Source organism: Acinonyx jubatus, chromosome E2 (assembly GCF_027475565.1).
Source record: "Acinonyx jubatus isolate Ajub_Pintada_27869175 chromosome E2, VMU_Ajub_asm_v1.0, whole genome shotgun sequence".
Lineage (NCBI taxonomy): Eukaryota > Metazoa > Chordata > Mammalia > Carnivora > Felidae > Acinonyx > Acinonyx jubatus.
The window spans coordinates 47,072,104-47,091,458 of record NC_069396.1 but is presented as its reverse complement, the minus strand read 5'-3'; the positions used below and the strand labels follow the sequence as shown (position 1 = coordinate 47,091,458).

The 19,355-nt window shown below is 49.2% G+C and overlaps 2 protein-coding genes and 1 long non-coding RNA gene across 5 annotated transcripts in view; 2 read left to right on the top strand and 1 right to left on the bottom strand.

Annotated features, from left to right (window-relative positions):
- The window catches only part of SPTBN4 (spectrin beta, non-erythrocytic 4), a 75,646-nt gene extending 74,295 nt beyond the window's left edge, over positions 1-1,351 (bottom strand). For 2 of the 3 annotated variants that reach the window (XR_008293490.1, XM_027044902.2), the window contains exon 1: positions 1,216-1,351. The gene's annotated coding sequence lies outside the window, so the exon portion shown is untranslated. Of the gene's footprint in view, positions 1-389; positions 444-1,215 lie in introns of all 3 variants that reach the window. The other variant, XM_053210121.1, reaches the window with a different exon arrangement.
- Positions 1,352-2,717: 1,366 nt separating this feature from the next.
- Positions 2,718-17,562, top strand: BLVRB (biliverdin reductase B). Its single transcript, XM_027044905.2, has 5 exons — positions 2,718-2,909; positions 11,942-12,106; positions 12,243-12,332; positions 13,697-13,825; positions 17,308-17,562. The coding sequence occupies exons 1-5, from the start codon at positions 2,831-2,833 to the stop codon at positions 17,463-17,465; spliced, it is 621 nt and encodes a 206-aa protein (XP_026900706.2). The 5' UTR covers positions 2,718-2,830; the 3' UTR covers positions 17,466-17,562.
- On the top strand, positions 6,976-11,511 carry LOC128313186 (uncharacterized). The gene is made up of 2 exons (XR_008293491.1): positions 6,976-10,604; positions 10,834-11,511. It is a non-coding gene; the product is annotated as an uncharacterized LOC128313186 (long non-coding RNA).
- Positions 17,563-19,355: the final 1,793 nt, after the last annotated feature.

Here is a 19,355-nt window from a genome sequence, read left to right as displayed (position 1 = left end):
TGTTTTCAAACACTGAGTTTGGGGTGGTTTCTTATGCAGCATTATTGTGGCAACAGCTAGCTGACATATTGTCTGATCCAGAGCTATGCTCTAGAACACTTGCCAGATTGCAAATATGAAACTAAAGAGGGTGGGAGGCATTCGGATACCTCTCCTCCTCCCTCTGGGCCCCCAGGCCTGATTCTGAGACTACAAAAGGAAGGAACTGTGAGGAGATCAATGTCCTTCTCAAAGACCCAAACAGCTGACAACACATCAGACTGTAAGAAAGCAGGGTCTGGGTGTTGGTCAGTGTAACGGAGATTGTCCCTTCGAGTGGACACTCCAAAATCCACTGTTATTCTTCTCTCCTTCTACAGAAAGCTATAAGTAGGCACATGGCTACTTACCACCTGTGTGACCTTGGCCAGTCACTTCCTCTTTCTGGGCCTCAGTTTGTTCATCTGTAAAATGGTAATAATAGTGCCCATATTCTAGGGATGTTTGTAGATGAAATGAGTTAATAGTGCAGGAAATATTGTATCTAGTACATGCAAGCCCTTGATACATGGTCCTTGTTATCATTATTCATCCTCTCTGGTCACATATCTTAGCATATCAAAGTGCCTGTGCTGGAGTCAGAGAGAAAGGAGTTCAAGCCCTGCTTTATTCTTGCTGCATCTTTAACCCATCTTTAACTTGGCCTCCCTACCTCAGTTTCCCTCCCTGTTAAATGGTGATCACAACTGTTTCCTCGGTGGAGAATACTTGGGGATGGGGAGGCACTTAGCACTTGGTGAGCTCTCTGTCAGGCTGGGAAGAGCGCTGGCCATTATGTGATTGAATGGAGAAGGAAGGGAGGCAAAGGAGATGGGGGAGGTGGAAAGAGGTGTCCCAGGGCCCCAGCAAAGGCTCCAGGCTGGGGGTGGGAAAAAAAAAAAAAAAAAAAAAAATCGATGCTTTAACCCTTCCGAGGCCGCGCCTCTCTCTCCCTGCAGTCTAGTCACTGTTCGAAAGCAGGGGACCTGGGAAGGACAAGGCCCTGGAGGAAGACTCACGCATGGCGCGGAGGCTGGCCTGGGTTGAGGTGTGGGGGCTCATTCTGCCCTGGACCCTTCCCCTCCTCCAACCCGGGAGACCCTAGGGGCTCAGGCCATGCCCACGGCGCACGGGGGAGGGATTCTCGGGCAGGTGGGGACATGCTGCAGGGAGGGGCTATCACCCAAAGCCGCTCACCTGGGCCCCGTGGCCGCCGGTGCCGCCGTCCCCGCTGCTCGCGGCGCCCGACCGCCCTCACTGTCGGCGTCCGGTGCCCGGCCCAACCCGGCCCGGCTCCGCTCGGCCCCGCCGGCCCCGCCGCTCGACCGGATCCGCATGCGCCGCCGCCGCCGCCGCGCCTCCCCCGCTCGCGCGGCCGCCGCGCTCGGCGCGCCCCCGGGACCCCCTCCCGCCAGCCGCCTCGGCCGCCTGCGGCGCTGGCCCACGCGCGGTCACACACCGAGCCACGCCACTCGCCGGGCCAGAGGTAGCGTCACACACAGCCACGCACTCTCACGGGGACACACACTCCCACACTGTCACACACACACACACACGCACACACACGGGGTCACATACAGCGTCGCAAACATTTACCCACAGCCACACACTCACACGGTACCACCCCCCCCCCACCCACAGGGACACACAGAGCCAAACATTCAAACTCACATGCAGTCACACGCTCACATGGGGTCCCACTCTGGCACAGTCCCCGACAGCATCACACATAGTGACACGCTCAAATAGTGCCACCACCCACACCATGTCACACACAAGCACGCATATGCCATGCACTGTCGCACACTCCCATGGGGTCACAAAGAGTATCATCTGCTCACGGGTCACGCACAGCTTCACAATCACACAGTATCACACACTTTTTTACACACTCAAACTTGTTACACCTGTCACACATCTTGCAGGGTCATACACTCATACATCATACAGTCCCAAGAGGTCACAAACAGCATCACAACAGTAAACACCCACAGCCACACACTCGAATAAGGTCACAGTGACACATCCTTACATGTCACATGTGGTGTCATACACTCCCATAAAACACATCTCACACGTGTCCCACACCACATCCCCCAGCTTCATGGATGCATACAGCATCACAGACCGACACAGTGTCATCCACAGTGGCACCACAAGGTCCCAAAAGAACAGCATCAATGTTTGCCACCTGTCTCACACAGTCTCATACTGCAACATAGTGCTACACAGAGGATGGCGCCTGGTGTCATCCACAATTTTGCTCTCCCTTGGGGCTACTCAGTCACACATAGTCACATGGGCACATATACACACAGTGTCCCACCCTCCCTCATTTTCTCCCCTTGCAGCTTCTGAAAGGTCTTGGGGCACAGCGTGGGTCCCAGGTCAGCCTTAGGCCTTAGGAGAGGGGGCGTGAGCTAGGAGAGGTCGGTGGGCGTGGCCCGAGCTCACCCCGCCCCCGACTAGAGCGCAGAGGCGGGGCACCGGGTCCACCCACGTTCCTCCCAGTGGTCCAGATGCGGCCACGCCTCCCAGTCTAAGTGGCAGGCGGAGGGGGCGGTGCTGGACGCCAGGTGGAGGCGAGCAGACTGCTGCCGCTCCCACTGCGTTCTTCCTGGCTAGAGGCGTGGCCTGTTTGGCCCCGCCCCTCGGCCTGAGCCTGGGGCCCAGAGGCAGGCTGAGGCGTGGCCTTCGGTGCCAGCCCCGCCCTGTCCCTCCCGCCGGAGAAGGACGAGAGGGAGGCCCAGCAGCCAGCCAGTTCCCGCGCGTCGTGCAACTCCGTGGCCTCACACCCTTACGAGCCCGCAGAATGGAGGTCAAGAAGATTGCCATCTTCGGTGCCACGGGCAGGACCGGGCTCACCACCCTGGCGCAGGCGGTGGAAGCAGGCATGAGCTGGGGTGGGCGGGGGATGTCACGGGGTGTATATGCCCCTCATTAGGAAGGGGCATCCTGGGACCCGGGCAAGGCTGGTTGGGCCATCCGTGCTTTGATTTGTGACCTAGGGACAAAGCAGGTGGCGACGGGGACAGAAATGGGGGACGCCGTGAGATCCAATTTTATGAGTCTGAGGACTAGGAATTGGCCCTGGGAGGCAGAGGAATTCCAGTGACAGGTTTAAATACAGTGCTCTTATGAAATGCTGTAGTTGTAGTTGTGGTTGTTAGCACACCCAGCGAGGGCTTACCAAGCCAGGCAACGGCTTGCCTCCCAGCCCCTACCGCTCTTCCCCCTGTTAAATCCTCCCAGCGCTCATGTGCGGGGGTACTAGTATCACCTCACTTCACAGATGAGAAAACTAAGGCCCAGAGAGTGACTTGCCTGATATCAGACAGGTGGAAAGTGGTGGTGCTGGGATTTGAACCCGGCCTGTGCTCTTAACTGCCAAAAGTGCACTTGCTCGTGGCCTGGGCACCAAGGCTGGAAGTTTAGAAGGCTGGGTGGCCAGTTGCTGTGAGCACGTTATGGAAAGAGGATAATGGAGACGTAGGTGAAGACTTGGGCGCTGGTCCTGGGAAAGTGGGTAAGAGTTGCAAATTCAGTTGCTCCGAGAAAAGGGATAACGTCCTGTGGCCTCCCCTGCCTCCACCATCCAGACTTCACCAACCCCCAGGGGTGCCTGGGACTTCCAGATATAAGGCCCCACCCTCGCTGGCCTCAGTAACGCTGAAGATATTGACTATCTGGGTGCCCCAAAAGGGTGGAGGCTGTCAGGATCCCACTCTCTATTGTCTCCTAGCCCAGCCCTTGGAGGGACTTGGCCTGACAGTTCCTCATCAGGCCCACTGCTCTCTCCCTCTCCAGGAAGACTCGGTGAGGATCTTGATTTGTGGGGAGGGGAGAAAGAAATTTGCTGCGAACTATTTCTCGGGGAGGAAGTAAGAGGGAGAAGTTGAAAGGTGCTGAGTCACCCTGAGGATCCAGATTCCCATGTTACTACCTTACCCTTTATCCTGAATTCTGCTGAATTCCACTTGTCCACCCTGCTGGTCACAACTGGGACTGCACCCCCAGGGAATTGAGAGCTGAGGCCCGGGGGGAGGCCCTGCCATCTCACGGTGGCTCTGACAAGTCTCTTCAGAGCCACATTGAGCCTCTGAGCCTCACTGTCTCCAGCAGGAAAAGAGGAGCCTGATTGAGCTGGCTTTTTATTTACCTCACTGATTCTATAGGCTGGTGCCAGCCTGCCTGCCTTCACATCCCAGCTCTGCCACTCACCACCTACATCGACAAACGCCTTGTCGTCTGTGTACCTAGACAGCTGGAAAGTGGGGATACAACTAGTAGCACTTGGGTGCCTGGCTGGCACAGTCAGTAGAGCGTGCAACTCCTGATCTCAGGGTCGTGAGTTCAAACCCCACACCGACATAGAGATTACTTAAAAAAAAATTTTTTTTTAATTTTTTAAATGTTTATTTTTGAAAGAGAGAGAGAGAGCAGGGGAGGGGCAGAGAGAGAGGGAGACACAGAATCTGAAGCAGGCTCCAGGCTCTGAGCTGTCAGCACAGAGCCTGACTCGAGGCTCAAACCCACGAACCCCAGCCAAAGTCGGATTCTTAAACAACTGAGCCATCCAGGCGCCCCCCCCCCCCACCAAAAAATTTTCTTAGAAGAAAACTAGTATTGCTTGCTCTGGGGTGCTTGCAATGATTAAATGAGATAATATGTGGAAAATGCTAAGAACCATGACCAATACGTAGTTGGTAATTCAATAAGCCCTCTTTTGGCTGAGTGAACTCATAGCTGTGTGAACTTGGCTCAGTTAACCTAAAATGGTCTCAATTCCCCCATCTTCAAAATGGGCATATAATAATATCTTTTAGGATTGCTGCAATCTGGTGCTTTTCAAACTGTGGGTCATAGTTCTGAAATACATTTAATTGGTTATAAAGGTGTCAGTATATCATAGGTTAAATATTGGTTTTATGAAACTTCTTTCAATTATATATGCATGGAATTGTAAATACTGGGTTAGGCATGGAAATCTGTTTTGGACTGAGGGTTGAGATCAAAAATTTTAAAAGGGGCATGATCTCTGCAACTTACTCTCAAATAGTTAGGAAAAAACTTTATGCGTATGTTGTATGTGTGTGCGTGTGTGTGTGTGTGTGTGTTTATATATACACATATATAATTACATATGTTATATATTATACACACAGATAATATATAAGATAAAGCCAAAGCAAACATGAGAAATGACGTCTTCCAACTTTCATATACAATAGAATTTCTTTTTTAAAAAATTTATTTCAAAATAAAAAATTAAGAGAAAAATATAAAGTTAGGGATGTGTAAAAAAAAAAAAGTGTGGAAGTATCTTACCAATGCTCTCGTTTTTTCTAAAGGGTAAAATATGTGAATTCTTTTTTTTTAATGTTTATTTGTTTTTGAGAGAGAGCAAGCATGAGCAGGGGAAGGGCAGAGAGAGGGAGAACAGGGGATCCAAAGCAGGCTCTACACTGACAGCAGAGAACCCCATGTGGGGCTCAAAACCATGAACAGTGAGATCACGACCAGAGCCAAAGTCAGACGCCCAACCGACTGAGCCACCCAGGCGCCCCCCAAATCTGTGAATTCTAAAACAATGCTGTTTGATATGGTAGCCACTAGTTACATGGCTATTGAAATTTACATTTAAATATGGGTTGTTTAAAAAAAATTTTTTTTGGAAAAAGGGGCGCCTGGGTGGCTCAGTCAGTTAAGCAGCTGACTCTTGATTTTGGCTCAGGTCATGATCTCACAGTTTGTGAGATTGAGCCTAGGTTGGTCTCTGTGCTGACAGAGCAGAGACTGCTTGAGATTCTCTGTCTCCCTCTCTCTCTCTGCCCCTCCCCCGCTCATTCATGTTCTCTCTCTCTCAAAATAAATAAACATTTTTTTAAAAAAATTTTTGGAAAAAAACATACCATTCATCTATGGAAAGAGCTTAGCACAGGACTTGGCATATAAGAGGTTCTCAATAAATGTCATTAATCAGCAATAATATAACACTAATGGGCACCCTTGTACTGAGCACGTGTCAGAGCTCTCACCCTCCATGAGAACATTTTTCTCCCTCAGAATGCTCACAATTTACTAGGGTCCGTTGTAACCATTGGTAGTTAACCGATGCCCACACTGGCACCCTGAAAGTTTCCACTGCTCCCTGATGTGTGCGAGGACAGCCATTCCCTTCTGAAAGGTGGTCACGCAGGATGGGGACACTGGGAATTCTCATTTTCACTTTAGAGAGGAGACTGGGGTCCAACCAGGGAACGTGTTCCCTGTGGTTCCTCAGCCACTTACTGGTAGAGCTGGAGTTTGAACCCAGGTCCATGGGGCAGTAAAGCCTGTGCTTTTGTGTTTATATTGTGTGTATATCCACCCCTGTGCTTTTGTGTTTATAAAACATCAGGGAGATGGTGACGAATATGACAACGTCCCTGGAACTGCAGGGCCATTTTTTACTCTAGGGCAGCATAAGTAAGACAGTGACAGAGGAAACACAAGCAGCTGGGGGCTTGGGGAAAGGATCAAGGGTGCTTCTGGCTGAGGGAACAGCATGTGCAAAAGCCAGGAGGCAGGAAACCATGATGCATTTGAAGAACTTAAAAAAGTACAGTGAGTTAAGAGGGTAGTGGCTTCAGCACAGGCTGGAGAGGGGAGGCCAGACCCCGAGGGACTGGAAGGCTGTCATGAGGAGCATAGACTTTATGTCCAGGCACTGAGGGGATCATGGGAGGGATATGAGCTGGAGGGCACTCCAGTAAAACTGTGGAAAGCTCTGTCTGACTGCCATGTGGAGTATGGATGGGAGGGGGTGAGACAGGGGCCGGGAGCCCAAGGAGGACTAAACCAGGACAGGAAATAACCTTGTGAGATGATTAAAAAGTATAGTAACAGCCAGCCCCACATACCGCCCCTTTCTGTGCCAGGCACCCCCCTCAACTTTTCATTTGTTTGTTTCAGTTCTGTGCTTTTTAAAACACCTTTATTAAGATTTAATTCACATGCCATATAATTCACCCACTCAAAGTACACAACTTAGTGCTTTCGGCCTATTCACAGAACGTGCAAACACCATCGCAATTAATTTGGAACATTTTCATCACCCCAAAAAGAAATCCCTAGGAGTCACCCTCTCCGTTTTCCTTCTTAACCCCTCCCCCAGCTGTCTACAACCGCTCATCTCCTTTCTTTTTGTACCTATTTGCCTGTTCCAGACATTTCGTGTAAATGGAATCGTACATCACATTGTTCTTTGTCACTGGCTTCCACCGGCTTCTTTCACTTAGCAAAAAACATTGTTTCAAGGGGTGTCCGTGTTGGAGCACGTATCAGTCTGTCATTTTCTTTTTTTATTGCCCAGTACTATTATGTACATTGGATGGGTAGACCGGGTTTCATTTTCATTTTATCCATGCAGTCCATGGAAGACGTCTGGGTTGTTTCCATTTGGGGCTATTATGAATAATGCCTCGATGGAATCATGTGCAAGTTTTTGTATGAACATGTGTCTTCATTTCCCTTGGACATATACCTAGGAGTGGAAAGGCTGAGTCATATGCTAACTTCATGTTTATCCTTTTGAGGAACTAACTACCAGAATGTTTTCCAAAGCAGCTAGCTGCATCATTCAGCACACCATCAGTAGCGTATGAGACTTTCAGCTTCTCCACATGTGTACCAGCATTTAATGTCTTTTTTATCATAGCCATTCTAGTGGGTGTGACGTTGTATCTCTTTGTGGTTTTGATTTGCATTTCCCCGATGACTGATGATGCTGAGGATCTTTTCATGTATTTATGGGCCACGTGTGTATCTTCCTTGGAGAAGTCTCTGTTCATATGTTTTGCCCAATTTTTAATTGGGTTTTTTATCTTTTTATTATCGAGTTGTAGGAGTCCTTTATGTATTCTAAATACAAGCCCTTTATCAGATGTATGATTTGCAAAAGTTTCCTCCCATTCTATTGATTCTCTTTTCACTTTCTTTTTTTTTTTTTAATGTTTATTTTTGAGAGAGAGAGAGAGAGAGAGAGAGGGAGACACAGAACCTGAAGCAGGCTCCAGGCTTTTGCTGCTTGTGTTTTAGATATCATGGCTAAGAAACTGTTGCCTAATCCAAAGTCACAAAGATGTATACCTGTTTTTTCCTAAGATTGTTTATTTATTTATTTTTAATTTTTTAATGTTTATTTATTATTGAGAGACAGAGAGAGACAGAGCATGAGCATGGGAGGGGCAGAGAGAGGGAGAGACACAGAATCTGAAGCAGGCTCCAGGCTCTGAGCTGTCAGCACAGAGCCCGACGTGGGGTTCTAACTCACAAATCATGAGACCATGACCTGAGCCGAAGTTGGACGCCCAACCGACTGAGCCACCCACGTGCCCCTCTAAGATTTTTTAAATAGTTTCAGCTCTAACATTTAGGTCTTTGATCATTTTGAGTTAGTTTTCATATACAGTGTGAGGTAGGGATCCGACTTCATTATTTCACATGTGGATGTCCAGTTATCCCAGTACTGTTTGTTGAAAAGACTATTCTTTCCCCACAGAATTGTCTGGGCATCATTGTCGAAAATCAACTGACTGCATTAAACCTTTAGATGTATTATTTAAACCTACATTAACCCTGTGAGGTAGAGACTATTATCAGTGTCGCCTTATAGATGAAGGCCCTAAGGCCAAGAGAGATTATGTGACTGGCCCATTATCACACAGCTAGCTGGTGGTGTGGCTGCAATTCAAACCCAGGGTTACTTTGAGCATTAAATGAGTAAAATATATATCAAACACATATAGCGAGTATTGCATAAATTTTATTTATTATTAAAACAAAATTTTTTTGATATTTATTTATTTCTGAGAGAGAGACAGAGCACGAGCGGGGGAGGGACAGAGAGAGAGGGAGACACCGAATCTGAAGCAGGCTCCAGGCTCTGTGATGTCAGCACAGAGCCTGACTCGGGGCTCGAACTCACCAGCCGTGAGATCATGACCTGAGCTGAAGTCGGACGCCTAACGGACTGAGCCACCACCCAGGCGCACTGTTTATCATTATTTTCATCATCATTGCCCCAGAGTGTTCAAATCTCCCATCACTTGTTTTTGAAATACATGACAGCTGTCAAGAGAAATGGAACAATTTTGCTTGTTGTTTTTCCTTTTCTTTTATCATTTTCTGGATAATGAACTAACCCTCTAGTAGCTGTTGGTGATGACTAATGAGGTTTCTTTGTTAGTACCATTCTGAACTCACAGATTTTTAAATACTTGATGTGTTTAAATTTTTTGTCAATTTTTTTTATTTACCAACTTAACCATTTTTTAAATTTTATTTATTTATTTTTGAGAGAGAGAGAGAGCATGAGTGAGCAAGGGGCAGAGAATCCCACGAAGGCTCCCCACTGTCAGTACGGAGCCCGAGCGGGGCACAAACTCACCTGATGCAGGCCTCAAGCTCACCAACTGTGAGATCATGAACTGAGCCGAAGCTGGATGCTTAACTGACTGAGCCACCCAGGCATCCCTCTTTGTCAGTATTCTTTTGGACAAATCATATTGTCCCTGATTTTTCCAATGAGAACGCCTTCAAGTGGCTTCTGTGTCCTTTCAGGGGCGGCTCGGTGGCTCCGTTGGTTAAGCGTCCGACTTCAGCTCAGTTTGTGATCTTGTGGTTCGTGAGTTCGAGCCCCATGTCAGGCTCTGTGCTCACAGCTCAGAGCTTGGAGCCTACTTTGGATTCTTTGTCTCCCTTTCTCTCTGTCCTTCCCCTGCTCGCACTCTGTCTCTCTCTCTCTCCCTCAAAATAAATAAACTTAAAAATAAATTTATAAAAGTGACTTCTGTGTCCTTTCAATATAGCCTCATCATTCTTTAAGCATTGCCTTACCAGCACTACAAGACATTCCAGCCTCATCTTGTCCTTTCTCTAAGGAGCTCTGGTTTCTTTATCACAAGAATGATGTTTAGAAGCTGTCTTAGTCAGCTCAGGTTGCTATGACAAAATTCCATAGACTGGTGGTGTACAATAGATATTTATTTCTCATAGTTCCGGTGGCTCCAAAGTCCAAGATAAGGTATTAATAGACTTGGCTTCCGGTGAGGGCCCTCTTCCTGGGTTGCAGACAGCTGCCTTCTTGCTGGATCCTCACATAGTGGCCAGAGAGCTCTGGTCTCTCTTCCTCTTATAAAGACACAAATCCCATCATGGGGTCCCCACCCTCATGAGCTCATCAAAACCTAATTACCTCCCAAAGGCTCCATCTCCAAATACCATCACATTGGAGGCTAGAGCTTTGGCATATGAATTTAGGGGGGTAGGGCACAAACATTTAGTCCATAACAGAGACCACAATTAATAATTTTTTAAATATCATCATTTCCATACACCCAAACATTAACAACCTTTGCCATTGTTTAGAACAAAGGAAGAAATATGTTGGCTGTGAACTTATTTTATTTATTTAAAAAAAATTTTTTTAATGTTTATTGATTTTTTGAGAGAGAGAGAGAAAGAGAGAGACAGAGACAGAGACAGAGCGTGAGCGGGGGAGGTACAGAGAGAGAGGGAGACACAGAATCCGAAGCAGGGTCCAGGTTCTGAGCTGTCAGCACAGAGCCCGACGCGGGGCTCGAACTCACGAACCGCGACATCATGACCTGAGCCGAAGTCGGACACTTAACTGACTGAACCACCCAGACCCCTATTTTATTAAAAAAAAAAAAAAAAATTAATGCTTATTTTTGAGAGAGAGACAGAGAGACAGAGTGTGAGCAGCGGAGGGGCAGAGAGAGAGGAAGACACAAAATCTGAAGCAGGCTCCAGGCTCGCATTGTCAGCACAGAGCCTGACTCGGGGCTTGAATCCACAAACTGTGAGATCACGACCTGAGCTGAAGTTGGACGCTTAACCGACTGAGCCACTGTTGGTTGTGAACTTTAAAATAGGTGTGTATGTGTGGAGACACAGTTACTCAAAATTCTTTGGGACTGGACGTACCAAGACGATGTTCAAAATCTTGAATGACCACTTAGGGCCCTGCCCTTCAGAAGTAAGCCTGGGGACCAATCCCAGCATTGGGCAACCTTTGGGGAACTCATGTTTTCCTCTGTACCTCATTTTCCTCCATGGATGGGGGGCATAGACCGGTGTGATGCCAGGCTTTAACCCTTTAGTTGCTGGAGGGTGGAGAAGTCTGGGCAGTTCTGGGGGAGGCCCTTGGAGGCATCAGGGCAGGTTATTTATAAACGGGCATGAAGGTATTGTCCTATTTTAACAACCAGCTAAATGTCAACTGTGAGTATGCCAGCAAAAATATTTAAAGACTGGGGTGCCTGTGTGGCTCAGCGGGTTGAGCGTCTGACTTTAGCTCAGGTCGTGATATCACGGTTCTGAACGTGAGTTCAAACCCTGCATCGGGCTCTCTGCTGTCAGCACTGAGCACTGCTTTGGATCTTCTGTCCTCTCTCTCTCTCTGCCCCTCCCCAACTTGCTCTCTCTCTCTCTCAAAAATAAATAAACCTTTGGGGTGCCTAGGTGGCTCAGTCAGTTAAGTGCTGATTTTGGCCCAGGTCATGGCCTCATGGTTCATGGGTTCAAGCCCCATGTCGGGCTCTGTGCTGACAGCTCAAAGCCTGGAGCCTCCTTTGGATTCTGTGTCTCCCTCTCTCTCTACCCCTCCCCCACTCACGCTCTGTTTCTCTCTCTCTCTCTCTCTCTCTCAAAAAATGAATAAACATTAAAAAATTTTTAATTAAAAATAAATATAAATAAGTAAATCTTTAAAAAATGTGTGAAGACCACTTCCCCATAACAAGGGACCTGGGGGGTGGATTTGGGGGTTCGTGGCACCCTCCGGGACCCAGCCCGTGGAGCCTGGGAGTGGCAGCCCACAAGCCTACTGACCTGCTTCTCTGCCCTTCTTTGCCCACAGGTTATGAGGTGACAGTGCTGGTGCGGGATGCCTCCAGGCTGCCCCCAGAGGGGCCCCAGCCAGCCCACGTGGTAGTGGGTGACGTTCTGCATGCGGCCGATGTAGACAAGACTGTGGCTGGGCAGGATGCCGTCATCGTGCTGCTGGGCACCCGCAATGATCTCAGTACTGAGCCCCCTCTCTGCCCACAGCCCACCCCTGCACCTCGGCCCCCAGCGCCACCCCCGCCCCCGGCCCCACCCCTGCCACCCCCACCACCACCGCCACCTGCTAGTGACAGTCACTCTCTGTCCTCTCTAAGGTCCTACTACAGTTATGTCCGAGGGCGCCCGGAACATTGTGGCGGCCATGAAGGCCCATGGTGTGAACAAGGTCGTGGCCTGCACCTCGGGTGGGTGGTGGGATCATAGGGATGGGGCTGAAGGGTGGGGGGGTAGGTACTGGACAGGCAGCCAAGGAGCTTTGGAGCCATCCAAATGCAAGGAGCCAATGCAAGTTGCCATTGGAGCCATCCCAAGTTACTGTGCACTTATTGAGCACCAACTGTGTGCACGAACCTTGCCGGGTGATGCTGGGGACACAGTGGTGACCAATACAGCCCTGGGCCCTGTACTCATGGGTCTCACGGATGGGAGGGAAGTGGTAAACAGACCCATCATCACACACAGTGGGACAGGCCAGAGTAGCCAGGGCCGAGATGAAGGGGCACAGGCAGAGGTCAGGGCGAGAACAGAAGAGGCCTAGAGGACTACGGAAGCCCAGAGGAGGCACCTGACCCAGCCAGCCCGAGAGAGGGGCAGGGAGAGCCTCCTATAGGAAATGACAGAGCCGTGATCCACACACCAGGTCTCTACCTTCACAGAGCTCCCAATTTATGAGGAGAAGGACATGAAACAGATGGTTGCCTTGCATAATCCAAAAGACAGGGTACAGGGTGCATAACAGGAGCAGTGAATGCTAACAGCATTCACTGAGCACCTCCTGTGTGCTAAGCACCATATGAGTACCTTAGGGATGAGTGCCACTTGGTCATCACAAAATTCTGAGTATTTATACTCCTAGCGGCACATAGTAGGTACTCAGTTAATAGTAGCTGTTTTTATGCCTCCCTTGTATGGAAGGGAGTGGAGGCACGGGGAGGCCCACCGGCTGCCCCGCAGTCACACAGCTTGGGGCTGGCAGACCAGGCTGTGAAACCAGGCTGACAGTCTCCACGGTCTCCGCGCCTTGCCTCTGTGCTTCATCCTCCCCAGGAAGGAAGCGACCCGAGGGAGGGCAGAGGGATCCGCAGTTGCGAAGGCTCTGAGGCAGGAGCGTGGCGCGGGCAGAGTGAGTGAAAGGGAGAGTGTTGGGTGCTCAGGTCAGGGGGCTAATGGTGCCAGGTCTGGTGGGGCCTTGTGGGCTCTGACGGGGACTCTGCTTTTACCGTGAATGAGGCTGAGCCACAGATGAACTCTGACCCTCTGGGGGTGCACAGGCCCTGTCTGGCTGCTTGCAGGGGGCAGGTTGTGGGGGCAGGGTAGGAAGACCAGGAAGGAGGCTGCTGTCATGACCCAGACAGGAGGTAAGTGGACAGGAAGAGGTAGGGAGAGAGGAGGTCAGCCCTTACGTGGCTGTGAGAAAGACGGGAAGCCGGGACAACTGGAAGGCAGTGGGGAGCCCCTGCAGGGTTTTGTCCTGGCATATGACTAGCGGGCTGTGGGCCTGGCCAGGCTGTCCTCAAGCCCTGGCTTACCCTGCTTTGTGTCTCCCCAGCCTTCCTGCTATGGGACCCGACCAAGGTGCCCCCGCGACTGCAGGATGTGACCGATGACCACATCCGGATGCACAAGGTGCTGCAGGAGTCAGGCCTGAAGTACGTGGCCGTGATGCCGCCACACATAGGTGAGTGGGGCTGGGACCTGGGGGCAGGTTTGCCACCAGCCTCTCCCCTCCCATCAGATGGTGAGATCTGCCAGGCCTTCCCTGGCCAGTGTAAAATTGCAAACCCTCCCCCTGCACTTTCTATCTTCTTTCCTGCTTGATTTTATCTCCTTTCTGATACCCTTTTCCATTACCTCTGACCAACCACCCCAAATTTAGAAATGTAAAACAACCCTTATTTAGTATTTTTTTTTTAAGTTTATTTATTTTTGAGAAAGAGCACAAGCAGGGGAGGGGCAGACAGAGAGGGAGACACAGAATCTGAGGCAGGCTCGAGGCTCTGAGCTGTCAGCACAGAGCCCGACGCGGGGCTCGAACTCACGAGCTGTGAGATCAAAACCTGAGCTGAAGTCGGAAGTTTAACCTACTGAGCCACCCAAGTGCCCCAGCCCTTCTTTAGTATTATTATTAGAAGTGAGTTACTGGGGCTAGCCCATATTTACCTTTTACCACACATATCATTCCTTTCTTTATCTTCAAAAAAATTTTTTTAATGTTTATTTATTTTAGAGGGGGGAGAGGGGCAGAGAGAGAGAAAGAATCTGAAGGCGGCTCTGCGCTGACAGCAGAGAGCCAGATGTGGGGCTTGAACCCACCAACCATGATGACCTGAGCTGAAGTTGAACGCTTAACCAACTAAACCATCCAGGCACCCCCCTCTCTCTCTTTCTTTTTTAGTGTTTATTTATCTTTGAGAGAGAGAGCACGCACGGATGAGCAGGGGAGGGGTACAGAGAAAGGGGAACAGAGAATCTGAAGCATGCTCTGCCCTGACAGCAGAGAACCCAATGCAAACCATGAGATCATGACCTGAGCTGAAGTCAGACGCTTAACCGACTAAGCCACCCAGGCACCCCTCCTTTCTTTATCTTATTTAGCGTGTGTCTCTGTCTGTAGAATGCCAACTCTTTGAAGGCACAGATTTTGTCTTGTTTTGATCATAGCTGTGTTCCTAGTGCCCAGAACAGGGCTTGGCATAAGGTAGATGTTCAGTAAATATCTGTCTGGTGAACCACATTTCAGGGTGCCGTTGTGGAAAGAATCAGTAAACCACACCTACACCCTCTTTTCTTCTCCCAGGGCTGGAATCCACCTTGGGAGAGACACAGAGCCAGACACAGGGAGGAATGAATGAATGAATGAATTCATTCATTCATTCATTCATTCAACAAATGTCTTTTGCATATGGAGTATGTACCCTTCCAGGCACTGGTGACACAGTCTGCTCTCATGAGGTTTGCATTTCTAGCAGGGCAGACAGGAAACTCGATATTGCTGTTAGGTATGCTGTGGTGACTGAAGAAAGTATAAAGCACAGAGAAGGGAGACATGAGGAGGTGTTTATGGAGCACTGACTCTCTAAAGAGATGGCTTCGTGCAGCGAGGGAGAGGCCGGTGAGCATCCAGGGCAAAGGAGGATTGGGGTGAGGGATCGGGAACACCAAGGCCCAAAGGCTGGGCACTTATATCTGCCTCACATTTGCCTGTTTCGCTGCAAGAGCAGCTCTGCTTTGCCCTCTGGCTCCTGGGATCCCTGACAAGAGAAGGTCTGTGCGCCTTCTAGAGGTTCAAATAAGGCTCAGTGCTTAGGTTCCGTTCAGGGCCCTGTGGGGACCAGAATCCTAAGCTTTGAATCGGCGGCGGGGGCTGCATGATGGAGAAACTGGGTGAAAATCCCAGCCCCAGCACTGTGTGGACTTCAGGCCCGGGGCTTCTGTGCCTCAGTTTTCTCCTCTCTGAACAGGGCTCATAATTTTACTTCCTGACCTCTGGGGTTTGAAGTGAAACCCAGAGACATCATGCCTAAACGTTATTTAACACAGAATACCTTTTTTGAGGTAGGTTTTGTTGTTTTTGTTTTTGTTTTTTTGTAGTATGTGTGTAAAAACTTCGAAACCTCCAGAAAAGTTGAAGACCTTAAGATTTATGAAGACCCCTAAACCCTTCATCTAGATTCAATTAACATTCTGTCGCTTGCTTTACCTTTTGTGCACGCACCTAATGTGTATATGTGAATACATGTGTAGTATATATTTTTTATAGTATTTGTGCATATATATAAAATACATATATATTTAAAAAAATTTTTTTGGCAAAAATGAACCATTTGAGAATAAGTTGCAAACATCATCACATTTCACTCCTAGAACTTTGATAGGCATCCCCCCAAAAGGTATCTTTGGGAATGATCCACAGTACCATTGTTGCATGAAGGGAATGGACATTAACTCTACCATATCATTTAGGGTCCATTCCATATTTAAAATTTTCCAATTGTTAAAAAATATTGGGGAGCCTGGCTGGCTTAGTCAGAAGAGCTATGACCCTTGACCTTGGGGTCGTGGGTTTGAGCCCCATGTTGGGTATAGAGGTTACTTGAAAATAAAATTTTTAGGGGTGCCTGAGTGACTCAGTTGGTTAAGCATCTGATGCTTGGTTGGTTCCCCATGGTCTCACGATTCATGGGATTGAGCCCCATGTCAGGCTCTGGGCTGACAGCAAAGAGCCTGGTTGGGATTCCCCTCTCCCTCTCCCTCTGTCTCTCTCTGTCTCTCTCTCTATATATATATGGTTCATGAGTTCGAGCCCCACATCAAGCTGTGTGCTATCAGCGCAGAGCACGCTTCGGATCCTGTCTCCCTCTGTCTCTGCTCCTCCCCCACTTGCTCTCTCTCTCTCTCTCTCAAAAATAAATATGCATTAAAAAAATTAAAACTATGTCTCATAAAATTGACTCAGCCAGGTCTCTTTCTAAATATCCCATCTTCTGGATTTCTCTGCTTGTTTTCTCCCAGACTCAGATGAAACATTGTTGGCAGGAATGCCACTTGGGTGAGGGTGTGTGTTTCTTACTGCACATGATTCCAGGCTGTCCCTGCACTGGTAGCTGCATTCAACCCCTAAGTGAAGTTGGTCACTGTCATAATGCAGCCAACAGATGCCCTCCTAACAGCCAATTATGCCTCCAAACGGAAGGACCCAGAGCAAATCTAGCTTTTGCTGCTGGGAAGTCACCCTTTGCAACCCTGGGAAGTAACTTCAAAGTAATCTCCCAGATTCAGTTTGCCCATCTGTAAAATAAGAGTTAATAATAGCCCCTAGCCTATTCTCTGCTTTTTCTCCATGTAACACATTGTCTATTTTACTTTCTTATCTGTTGCCTTTTCCTAGGGAATGATTGCATGCAAAGGGCAAGGGTTCTTGTCCGGTTTTTGCCTTGCTAGGTGCCCAGCACCTGACACATAGTAGGCCATCGATAAGGATTTATTGAATGAATGAAGTTAGGGGTATAGATTAGCGTCCTGCTCGTGGGAAGGGTTTCATACATGGTTGACTCCTATACCCTCTGGGCTGGGCACACTGTAAGGCCCCTGGAATGATCACGTGTTGTAGGAAGGGGAAGGGGCATCTGCTTCACCCATTCCTGTGTCTTTACCTTGCAGGAGACCAGCCACTGACTGGGGCCTACTCAGTGACCCTGGATGGACGAGGCCCCTCAAGGGTCATCTCCAAACACGACCTGGGCCACTTCATGCTGAGCTGTCTCACTACTGATAAATACGACGGGCACAGTACCTACCCCTCCCACCAGTACGACTAGGGATCTGACCGCATCCAGGAGGACGGCGTTCTAAGAAATGGAGAACAGAGGAAAGGAGCAATAAATCTTGAGCCCAGAGCTTCACGTTATTCTAGAAGACCCGACTCTGACTCTTCCTGTCTGGCTTTGTCTGGCTGATTCGGTGTCTCTATCTGCCTCTGTGTAAGATTTTCCTTCATTTCTTCATCTGGCCCTGTGCTGGAGACCAGGTGAGGACTATGAGGACCCAGGGGGTGACCCTCCCTTCACAGATCTCACAGTCCAGTGAGGAAGACACCCTTGCCCGTGACAGTGACCACCCAGAGTGGCCAGGGCTCTGAAGGAGGAAGTCCAGAGGGCTTAGGAAACTACCTAAGCCAGCTCCAGGAGCAAACAAGTTAATAATACTTGGCTCGGAGGGGAGGAGTGGTCAGCCCCAAGAGGCTGTTATATGGAAGCTAAATTGTGCAGAATCATTGTAAAAAGCTTGAGCTTCATTCTAAGGTTCTGTGCTAGGAGGGGAGCAGGAGAGAGGTGGAGAGGGGCACAGTCAAGTTTATGTTTTATAAAGCTGCCCTTGACTGCTGTGTGAATGTGGATAGGAGGCGTGCAAGAGTGGAGGCTAGAGCCCCAGGACACCAAGACAGAGGCCTTGACAGGGGCAAGAGAGTGGAGGTGAGTGGAGCTGGACAGTCCATGATGGAGGGGAGAGAGGCATCCAGGCTTCATGGGACTGGAACCTAGAGATGGAGTTACAGTGAGGCCACTCTGAGATGGGGCCTCTGGAAGAGGGGCAGGATTGGAGGGGGGGGAGAATGACCCCTTCTTAATCATGTCCCTCTTTGGAATCTACTGTCCCCTGCCCATGTTGCCCAGAGACACCTTTTGCAGGTTTGAGTGAGCCACTCCTCTGTCCCCACTTCACAGTCTCCCCCACCTACCCACCCAACACCTTCCCCTCCAAAAAAAAAAAAAAAAAAAAATTCCATTCCAATCATATATTGCTTCTGCAAGCAGCAGGATGACTGGTTGACAAATTCCAACCCGTGAGAACTGGTCTGAGGAGGCTTAAACCTCCCTTCCCAGGGGTAGCCTGGAAAAAACTCCCTCTCCCTCCTCTTGGTGAAACTTTTAGGGGTAGGGCAATACTGGTTCAGGCTTTCAGGGCACTAGCTCAGGTTTTTTGTTTTTGGTTTTGGTTTTTTTGCTGCCCTCTTTCTCCTTCTGTCACATTGGGCATATTTAAAGAACTTTCACTGGATGCCTGCTTTGTGTCCATGTGCTGGGTGATGCTACGGACCAAGCCCTGGGTGACAGAGATAACCTCAGTACCTGCCCTCAGGGCCAAGAATGGGAGACATGGGCAGAGGGGTCAGGGTCAGGATGGGGGGAAGCCCAGGACACCATAGGAGCCCAGAATGGATCCTAACCCACTCAAGCATCAAGGGAGAGCTTCTGAGAGAAGGAAATCTTTGAGATGAGACCTGGTGAGAAACAGTCTGGGAACGGAAGGTGTACTTTCAGGATGGGGAAACAAGTTTAAAGATCCAGAGGCCCTTTATTGTCATTTTTGAGTACTTGCTATGTACCTAAAGCATTGGGGTTAAGGCAGGGAAGAAAACAGACAAAATCTGTGTTTATGGTGGTGGCGGGCACTCGAAGTCATTTTAGAAAAACTGAGAGTCAATCTGTGGTCGGATCACAGGGAGCAAGGAATGTGTTTCAGGGACCAGACCGTGAAGGGCTTTGTGGCAAAAGGGAGGAGTTTGGATTTTGTCCCCAGGGGAGTAGCGAGCAAGTAACGAATTCCCAGCAGTGCCATCCTGAGAGGGGAAGGACGGGGCATCGGGGGTTGCAGGAGAGACCAGCACAGGACGTGCTGAGAAGTCCTGAAGATTAAGAAAAGGGCCT